The sequence below is a fragment of the Arachis ipaensis genome, chromosome B02 (genome assembly GCF_000816755.2).
Source record: "Arachis ipaensis cultivar K30076 chromosome B02, Araip1.1, whole genome shotgun sequence".
Classification (NCBI taxonomy): domain Eukaryota; kingdom Viridiplantae; phylum Streptophyta; class Magnoliopsida; order Fabales; family Fabaceae; genus Arachis; species Arachis ipaensis.
The window spans coordinates 107,562,749-107,572,826 of record NC_029786.2 but is presented as its reverse complement, the minus strand read 5'-3'; the positions used below and the strand labels follow the sequence as shown (position 1 = coordinate 107,572,826).

The following is a 10,078-nucleotide window of genomic DNA, read 5'->3' as shown; positions in this document are numbered from 1 at the left end:
AAAAAGTAGTTCTAAATATAAAAAATATTACTAAAACATTATGATATAGCCACTGTAACATGCACCTTATAAATTATGGGAAGAGTTTCAAGTATACCGAAAACACCGATATTTCAGTTGTTTTAACCATTAATCTGAGTTATAAGAAATATATATAATATATATTAATTGAAATCAACGGTTTAAACAACTGGAATACCGGTGTTCTCGCTATAATTGAAAATTTTCCTAAATTATGAATACATGTTGTGATCTGTTTCAGAATTATTAGAGACCGAAAATAAATCAAGACATACCAAAAGAAGAGCATTGTGTGTGGCACCTTGTGTAGTAACATTACCAAAAATGGTGGTCATGCCTATGATCTCCACCTCTGGACTCTCAAATGCCATCATAATTGTAATGCTATCATCTTCATATTTAAAAAAAAAAAGGGGGCCAAAATTCATCATGACAATTATTTGGAGAGATTCTTATAATATTATAATTGGTCTACCAACTATCAACTTAAAAAATAATTCTATTATTTATTTTTTTACTTATAAGCCCAACATTGTTATTTTGGTCTAAGAATTTGACATAAGAAATCTCACTAATTTATTGGATCAATCAAATTATTGAAAATCATATATATATAAAGTGGTACTATGGTGAAAGTTTTTGCTCAAATCATGATTAGAAATTTTGCAAATTTTTAATGGAAACCAAATATGCTACTATGTCCATCTAATAATAAGTGTTGTGTTAGTAAAATATCTTTTTCCCCAAAATTATATATCATTTGCTAATATTTATGAAATATTAATTTTAAATAGACATATATAGAAGTTAGGGAATGAACTCACCAATTCCAGGGTCAGTATCAATGATGAGCTTCTGAGGTTCATGGAGTAGAGAATTCGCCATGAGAGTTGGTAAGAGATCTATGATCATTTGTACAGGAAAGTGGGAATGATTTGTATGTGTGTGTCACAAAGCAGAATGAATATATATAAAGAAGAAAATAAGACATTTATATATTAAAAAAAAAAGTTAAAAAAAAAATAAGGATGTATTGCAATGACAAAGTTAGGCACTTAGGGTCACTAGCCCTTTTATTTTATTTTATTTTATTTTCCTTTACAGACTTTAGATCAATCATGAATCATGTGAAGATATGTTAGTTATTTAATATTATGATGTTGCTTTCAAATCTCTATCAAAATATGGATTTAATATTAATATAATTTATGAAAAAACATTAAAATTGCTACCCCAAAAGGAAAAGCTTTTTTTTTTTCCTTTTGGTATTGAAAAGGAAAAGCTTTTAACGTATTAATATCTTGAGTTGGTGACAGTATGGGCTTTGTCAGCACTCAACAAATCCTCTATCTCTCTGATTGTTTTAATGATAAGACAACGAACTTTATCTGAATTTCAGAAGTTTAATGATATTATTTCCACAGAAAAGATACAGCTTTTACGTTAGGAAAATTTTCAAGTGTGTCGTCATATTGGTGTTTCAGTGATTTTTAATCGTTGATAAAAATATATATAATATATATAATTAAGATCAACGGTTAAAAATCACTGATACACTAGTATGACAGTACACTTGAAAATCTTCCTTTACATTAAGCTTCTTTATTTTATTTTTTTGTAAAGAAAAGCTAATTTAACCTTTTCTTTTGATCCTCAAGCTTTACTACATTTGATGATGTGATTAATTTACACATAATAGAAGCATAAAAGCGAAACAACTCATTCATCAAGTTGAAAAGTCGAATATCTTGAAACATATAATTCAAATTTAATTTAGATTAATTTTGACACAAGTGTAGCGAGTTTTATATTTATTTGTAACTTTTTAGACAATTATAGTAATAGTAAAAAGAAATTCTTTATGGGATAGTTATCAAGGATCATATTCAAATTAAATTAATTTTGTTTTTTGTGGCCAAAATACAAACTGTATAGGAGTTTTGTTTAGATTTGTTTTTTTTTTTTTTAAACTGCTTTATTTTTGGCATAAGCTTCTGGCCGTTCCATGCCAAGGATGACTTGGAAGATAAGAATTAAATCTAATTACGGATCCTTGTGGTGTCATAATATTTGGAAAGGAATTAAAAAATGATAGTACAAATTATCAATTTTTGTTTTGATGCCAGCTGAGAGCCTAAATGATCCTACAATCCAATCCCACTTGAAATTATAATAATATATAATGAAGCAATAATTTAGACAGCGAATAATTATCTTGAGTGCACCATAGTTTAACATTGTCCATGTGCGATCTGTTTTAACTTTTAATTAGTTTATTAAACTTAGTGTTGAACAAAAAAAAAAGTTTAAAAATGATTATTCATATACGATCTTTTCCACACAGGTTATGAGGTACGAACATTACTTTATATGAACAGAAAATTAGAAGAAACTATTCAAGATTTCAAGGTGATTTGAATGTTAAAATATTTGTTAAAAGGAGAATGTACAGATGGGGAAATGCTTATTATAAGTTAGAAGAAATCTTTTTTTTTACTCTTGTGATAATTTGATGCCATGAAGTGGGAGAGTGGATGATGAGCATTTTAGGTAACAATGTTGTGAAATGTTTCTACATTCTTTTTGGGGCATATGATGCTTACAAAAAGGAAATAAATCAATAAATAAATACTATAAAATAAACTTTTGTGATGATTTGATTCCATGAGGTGGAAGAGGAACTTTTTAATTTTAATATGGAGGGAGGGTTGGTGTATAGCAGAGTTATGAAGGTATATGGTGTTTTATCAGGGTATGAGGAGGTACTGAAAACCATGGGTCCGATTTGTGTACTGGCAGAAAATTCTGGATCCGATTTGTGTACTGGAGAGGAAAACCCTGGTCCGATTTGTGTAATCCTTAAGTCCGGTTTGTGTATTGGCAGAAAATCCTGGGTCTGATTTTTTCTCACTAAAGCAAAAAATTAAAAGCCGTCACAATCATGTATATCTCCCCAATACTTCATAACTCGACATAACTCACATATCAATCTCATATCAAAAAAATTTAGCCAGTGGAAGAGCTGCGAGCTTCTTGGAGCAAGACACTTGCAACGAAAATTAGATCCAAGACATGAATTCAAAGGGAAAAAATAATTTATACAAAAGAAGGAGAATTCTAAATACTCAAATGCCTCAAAGTTCAGGGTGTTCCTCGTTATCAAAGAAATAAAAAGCAACAGTTTTAGAAAGGAAGCTTTGGTGGAAGAACACTTTATTGCTCAAGTGTTTGTTACAAATGATTCACACACATCTCACACTAACTCTCATTCCTAATTATAACTATCCACCTCCTCAATGGATGGTTAGGATTAAATCTAATCAACGGTCTAGATTAATCATCTAAAATCTTCTTTACAAATATCTATCCTACCACTACTTTCTAAATATTTCTAGATTGTTCCATACTACTCTTCATACTTTTATATTCATCCACACTCTTCTAGAATATTCTATGATCTTCTAGAATCTTCTAGAACCTTCTAGGGTATTCCAGGACCTTCTAGGACATTCTAGAACGTTCCGGAACCATCTAGAGCATTCTCAAATACTTTAGAAAACTCTACAAATACCGTTAAATTTAACCTTCTAAAATTTACCATGACATTCTCCCCCACCTAATGCGCAGACGTCCTCGTCGCGTTTTGTTCATGGTAGCGCTCTAGGTGTTCTTGGAATTGTCACAGATCTTCACGAGCTTCCCAGCTAGCTTCGGTTATGGGGAGTCCTTTCCACTTAATCAAGTATTGGATACTTGGTGGTACTCCTCTTCGTCGCACGACGCGATTAGCTAAGATTTCTTCAATTTCTTTATCAAATGATCTAATCACCACGGGTGGAGCACGACGCGATTAGCTAAAATTTAACCCTTATGAACTTTGCGAAAGGCTTTGAATTGTTGTGGAAGAAGACGAAGACGAAGACGAATTGAGTAGAGGTGACTCGAGTCGTGCTCCGCCCGAAATGATTAGATCCTTTGATAAAGAAATCGAAGAGATCTTAGCTAATCGCGTCGTGCGACGAAGAGGAGTACCACCAAGTATCCAATACTTGATCAAGTGGAAAGGACTTCCCATAACCGAAGCTAGCTGGGAAGCTCGTGAAGATCTGTGGCAATTCCAAGAACACCTAGAACGCTACCATGAACAAAACGCGACGAGGACGTCTGCGCATTAGGTGGGGGAGAATGTCACGGTAAATTTTATAAGATTAAATTTAACAGTGTTTGTAGAGTTTTCTAAAGTATTTGAGAATGCTCTAAATGGTTCCGAAACGTTCTAGAATGTCCTAGAAGGTCCCGGAATACCCTAGAAGGTTCTAGAAGAGTGTAGATGGATATAAAAGTATGAAGAGTAGTAGTGTGAGATGTGTGTGAATCATTTGTAACAAACACTTAAGCAATAAAGTGTTCTTCCACCAAAATTTTATTTCTCTTGTGTTTTTTTGTATTCTTAGCTTTCTTGCTAAGTATTGAGGGTTAGGCTGACTTGGTCTTAGCTCAAAAGATTGAGTAAGTCCGAGTGCCGGCACGGTAGCGTTGGAGTGTGTCCAAAGTCGTGACACTTTGCCTGGCTACCCTTTGCGCCACCGGATGCTTGGCCAGCAAAACCCCTAGCATGTGCTGCTGTAGCTTTTAATTTCATCACCACCAAATCCAAAAAGTATCATATTCCAAGTTTTCTCTACAAAGACGAAGATGTGGAGTTAAATGTGAAATGTGCTGAAACCAAACTCTGAGCAAGAAGAAATTTTCTAATCACTAACCTAGATGTAAAAGTATGTCTTTTGCTTCCAAAGTTGTTGATTTCCGATGCTTAGATAGGGAGCAACCAGATTTTGTTATCTATTGAAAGGATAGAAAATCATTAGTCCAAACCATATAACTAGTATTAAGGAGAGGTTCTTACAAGTCCATTAATGAGGTTCTTACAAGTCCATGCCCTTGGAAGCTCTAAAGAAAACAAGACAAATTGCAAAATCACTGACCAACATTATTTTTCTGTATGTTTACATACAAAGCTCAGGCATTGCAACAGAAGACAAATGAAGTGAGAAATCCTCTTAAATAAGATGAGTTGAAACAGCTAAAAGAGATATTCTTATTCTTAATATATAGCTATACGCACACTCACAAATCACCGTAGTACAATATCAATCAGTTGCTTATATTTTGAAACATATCACACTCCTCAAAACCCATTGCCACTATCTCTCTGACTAGAAAAAGCAAAAACTACCAAAACAAATAAGTGAAAAGCATACAAGCATGCTCAAAGTCATAAAATTCACTTTTACAAAGCTGCAGAGGAATGTAGCGAAAAAGCAAAGACTAACTTGCGAAATAGTAGTTGGACTATTCTGTGCAGGGGGTGGTGGTCTGAGAGATGATTGAACAGGTCTCTGTTGATGTGCAGGTATCCCACCTGGCCGCATTTGTGATCCAGATCCAAGCGAACCCAACATTCCCATTCCTTGCATTGGTGGTCTCACCTAAACATTTCAAACAACTAGTGAAACAGAATGGGGCACATTTGGATAACTTCCTAAATACGGAAAGGGGAAAAAATCTTTTAATATAAGTAAAATGCAGGAACTCAAGCTCAGGCAACTCTATATGCTCCCAGAAAAACAAGAGCTCATTGTTTCCTATTTCTACTTTTGTGAAATTTATCGAACTAAACTCCCCAATCTATATCCCAGTGACTATTTCCCATTCTAAGTTTGATTGTTTTTCTACAAAGAGGTTGAATCAATCCTTTTGAGTGTTTAACGACCAAATAACCAAATACATTAGCCCTTAAACAGGGTTAATATGATACTATCTCTAATTATTGAGGACTACACTTATTAGTTTTGATCTTGCCAGTGACTAGTGTATTCAAAGTTGTTCTATTCAACTACCACTCAATACTAGGTACTAACTACTCAACCAATCCTTTAACTGTTCGGTTAATAACTAACAAGCTCACTATAACTAGTTATGTGCATATAAAATCAATAAACCAGCATTGATTTCACGAAGATTCTACACCAAAATTTCCAACCAGTTGGGGGAAAAATTGGGGCCTATACCTGAGAAGATGCATTATTGGAGGCAGATTCTCCGACGCTAACTCCGGTTCGGCCCAAACCACCGAAATGCTGACCAAAGGAATAGGAGAATGGCGGAGGGGAAGGGCTCTGGTGGTGCGCGGGCACACCGATCGCCATGCCGCCACGCGGAGCGGCAGAAACGGACGGAGAGGCAGAGGATTGCGAAGGAGGAGGAGCAGCGGCAGAGGAAGATGGAGGGAGTGACGAGAAGTGAGAGTGAGGCTGATGCTGCTGCGGTGGTTGCGGTGGCGGGTTGCGGCTGAAGGAAGGAGGAGTGTGGCGAGGTTGAGGAGGGGCTGGGGATGGTGCGAGCGGTTTGGAGGTTGTTGTTGGCATTTGTACGGAGCTAGGGTTTGGATTTGGGGGAGTTGAAGAAGAAGATGGAGGGAGAGACGAAGAAGAAGGAGAAAGAGAAGGAGAAGGTGGAGGTTGTGATTGTGGTGGTGGTGATGGTGATGGTGATGGTTGAGGAGGTTGTGGCGGTGAGGGTTCGGCAGCGGTTGGGGCGGTAGTTGTTGGGGCTGTGGGGACCGGAGGTTGAGGATCCTTGGTGGTTGATGCAGCTGCAGTTACTCGAAATTGAATTTCAGAAGCATTAAGCATCAGATATTATATTGAGTAATTATTCCAAGATATCTTAATTTCTATCTTTATTATTATTTGCCAAAGCCCAAACTTAATTTCTATCTTTATTATTTATTATGATGTGCTTTATGATTCTGTAAAAATTAAAATACACACGTTTTAATTTTTTTAGAAATGTAAGTCTTATCTCTTAACATTTATATTTAAATAATTTAAACACAAAATTTTTTATCATCATATAATTATCTAATATCCTTAGATTTGAATTCAAATTCTTAGTATCTATTTAAAGTGAACTAACCAATAAATTAATTGATTTATTTGACCATTTCTATTTTTTTAGACTTAAACTTTAAATAATTAGATACCAATTTTCAGTTAAGATATAATTAGCCTAGATAATAATCCTGACAAGTGACAAAGTTATGTTTGCAAAAGATACGCCAACTTAATTGCTAAGGCATGACTTATAAATCTAATTTATCTAGTTAATGTATTATTTATTACTATTCCCTGATTTGTATGAATAATAACATATATAACTAAATATAACAAATCTTGTTCTATTCATTTTATCTTTTCAAATTGAAATTTGAAAAGTTGTTACAAACCGTTTTAGAGTTCAAAACTTCAAATTTCAAATCAATTACTTTAAATTAGATACATTCATTCTCTGAAAAGTGAAAACCCAAAACCATCAAAAAAAGTTCCAACTCCAAAACAATGGAGAACAAGAGAAAAGATCAACCTTCATCAGCCTCCACCAACCACTACCGCCGCCGCAACGTGAAACCGAAGCTCACGGCGGTTGCTCCTCCCAATCCAGAGCCTCAAGATCAAGAAATCAGAGAATTGCAGACACTCCCTCTCTTCCCTACCGGACCATTATTCCAATCTTCACCTTCTTCCAATCATTCACAGGATCCAGAGCTTTCATCACCACCACAACCACCACCGGCACGGGCAGTCGTCGACGACCTCGACATAGTCATCACTCCTCCCTTTCCATGGGCCACTGATCGTCCGGCGAAAATCCACACACTCCAATATCTCAGACAAAACAAGATCTTAACAATCAAAGGAGACGTTCAATGTGGAAGCTGTCGCAAAAAATTCGAAATGGAGTTCGATTTAAATAAAAAGGCTGCAGAGCATGGAAAGTTCTTGAAGGATAACAGAGCTTCCATGCATAGTAGATGTCCAAAAGAGTGGATGAACCCGAATCCGATTGCATGCAAATTCTGCGGCCAAGAAAAAAGTGTGAAGCCTGTTATTGGAAGCTGGAAGGAACACTCCATTAATTGGTTGTTTCTTTGGTTGGGTCACTTCATAGGGTTCTGCACTTTAGAAGATTTAAGATATTTTTGCAAGTACAATAAATTGCATAGAACTGCAGCCAAAGATCGGTTTGTTTTCAACGCTTACACTGAAATCTTCAAACAACTTAGTCAAGCCAATTAGAAATCATTGTAGCATAACATGTTAAATTCACGGTGAAAACTCAAGTGCAGTTCACGTGAAGTTGATAGTTGAGAAATGTTGATTTGATCGACCGATTTGATTAAATTTTTATCGAATAATTTTTAGTTATCAACTTTACGTGAAGTCGACTGTATTATTTAAGAATTTTTAATTGTATTTAAATTTTTGCTGTTTTATTTTAAGGTTTTGCTAGATAGCTAACATTTTTAGGGTAACGAAAAAAAAAAAAAAGATTAGCCTTAATTCAAATAAAATGTATTGGTAATCTATAATTTCTCTTTTAGTTATTCTTGCATTTGGATATTCATAGTATAATTATGAAGATTATTTCTAAGTTCACCTTTTAATTTAATTTTAAGATGTATGATCAATAAATGGAGACTATAGTTGATATAATTATGGGTTTATTCTACACTTCTAGTTATACAATTTTGACAAACTAAGGTCATAATTTTTTTTATATATATTTTTGTATTTTTAAATTACAAACTTAAAAATATTAAGAAAATGACATGGTGAACAGAATTCATAAGTTTTTACATTAGAATTGGGCATTTGAAAGGAAGCTAGGGCAAAGAAGTATGTCTTGCGAAATAGGTTAATTATGTAATTGAATCAAAAGTTCTTAATCAAATCGATAATTGAATTAATAAAATTACAAATTTAAAGGTTAAATTAAAATTTAATTTAAATTGAATTGAATATAATAAAATTATATATATATATATATTGTTCATTCTTCTCTGTTTGGGTTTATTGCTACTCCACATATATGTTATTACTTATTTTACTATTTGTGCGCATCAAATGTTTAAGTAAAAAACAATTCATCTCGTACTGAAGTTAAAAATATATTTTTGCAAGATAAAAATTCAGGTGAAACAGACTTCAGGTGAAGTTGATACTTAAGAGTCACTAGATGATATAACTGGTTTGACTAAATTTTCATCCATCACGTGAAGTCGACTTCACGTGAATTTTCACCTTTTTACGATTAAAAAAAAGACCTTCCGTTGAATTATTTGTAATCAGATTAAAGAAACTTCACATGATCATTTAATAAAAAAGTACTAAACCCATCGTATATATTGGAAATGGATCATCTCTAATTTTTTTAATTTTAGAGAATAAAGTGTGATCTCTCACTTTTAATTCTACTAGTGGAACCAAAATTAAAGAGGAGAAAAAGAACAATAAAAAAAAAGATTAAACACTAAATACCATCCAATTTTTATTCCATCGGAAAAGATGCACTCCCTATATATTGTGTTAAATAATTATATATCATACGTGGAGAATTTTTTTTAAATAGTGACAACACAGTTGTCAAATTGCTATTGGATGGCAAATACATGAACATGCTATTTCTTTTTTTATGTGGAGGAAAAGGAAGAAAAATAAAAGCATATGAAATGACATGGTGGTATGGAAGACAGGGTGCGGCAAAGTTTAGGAGACGGTGGCCGACCCCAGCCCACAGAAAGAACACAACACGAGTCACAAGGTGCGGTTCCCTTTCAATTCCAAAGCCCATGATCCATCTTCATCCCTCACACATGACACATGGATCATGATGATATGCATCATAGTTGATCATATTAATATAAGAGAAAAGGACACCCGCGGACATTTTCGTCCTGACAATTGAAAAATACTTTTAAATTTCTGACCTTCACAAAATTTAGATGGATCAGTCCCTGACAGAGACATTTAGACGGATCGGTCCGTGACGGAGATATTTGGACAGAGGAACTGATCCGTCTAAGTTTTGTGAAGGTGAGGGACTTAAAAGTATTTTTCAATGGTCAGGAACAAAAATGTCCGCAGGACAAAAGGTCAAGGACCTATTTATCCTTTTCTCTTAATATAATTTTTTATTCCTTTTATAAAACACTTGG

General features: G+C 34.1%; 3 protein-coding genes across 7 annotated transcripts in view; 1 reads left to right on the top strand and 2 right to left on the bottom strand.

Moving 5' to 3' along the window:
- LOC107626400 (probable uridine nucleosidase 1) overlaps positions 1-1,195 on the bottom strand; it is a 5,145-nt gene extending 3,950 nt beyond the window's left edge. For 2 of the 5 annotated variants that reach the window (XM_021116710.1, XM_021116706.1), the window contains exons 1-2: positions 846-1,194; positions 297-412 (exon numbers count right to left, since the gene is read on the bottom strand). In XM_021116710.1, coding sequence (XP_020972369.1) covers positions 297-412; positions 846-933 — 204 coding nt within the window. In that variant the 5' untranslated portion in view covers positions 934-1,194. Of the gene's footprint in view, positions 1-296; positions 500-845 lie in introns of all 5 variants that reach the window. The other 3 variants (XM_021116707.1, XM_021116705.1, XM_021116709.1) reach the window with 3 other exon arrangements.
- LOC107628054 (transcription initiation factor TFIID subunit 12-like) lies at positions 4,924-6,716 on the bottom strand. Its single transcript, XM_021117116.1, has 3 exons — positions 6,093-6,716; positions 5,355-5,510; positions 4,924-4,971 (listed from the first exon to the last, which is right to left on the bottom strand). Exons 1-3 carry the CDS (start codon positions 6,714-6,716, stop codon positions 4,924-4,926), a joined length of 828 nt encoding a protein of 275 aa, XP_020972775.1.
- Positions 7,422-8,159, top strand: LOC107628053. The gene has a single exon (XM_016330859.1). The coding sequence runs from the start codon at positions 7,422-7,424 to the stop codon at positions 8,157-8,159; it is 738 nt and encodes a 245-aa protein (XP_016186345.1).

Bases quoted from the DNA above. Each gene is read 5' to 3' on its own strand.
- LOC107628054 (XM_021117116.1), bottom strand. From the start codon at position 6,716: ATGCTTAATGCTTCTGAAATTCAATTTCGAGTAACTGCAGCTGCATCA. The intron at 5,511-6,092 runs GTATAGGCCCCA...TGAAATGTTTAG, and splicing joins CCAATAATGCATCTTCTCAG to GTGAGACCACCAATGCAAGG. The intron at 4,972-5,354 runs GTTAGTCTTTGC...TGTTTTCTTTAG, and splicing joins GTCCAACTACTATTTCGCAA to AGCTTCCAAGGGCATGGACT.
- LOC107628053 (XM_016330859.1), top strand. From the start codon at position 7,422: ATGGAGAACAAGAGAAAAGATCAACCTTCATCAGCCTCCACCAACCAC.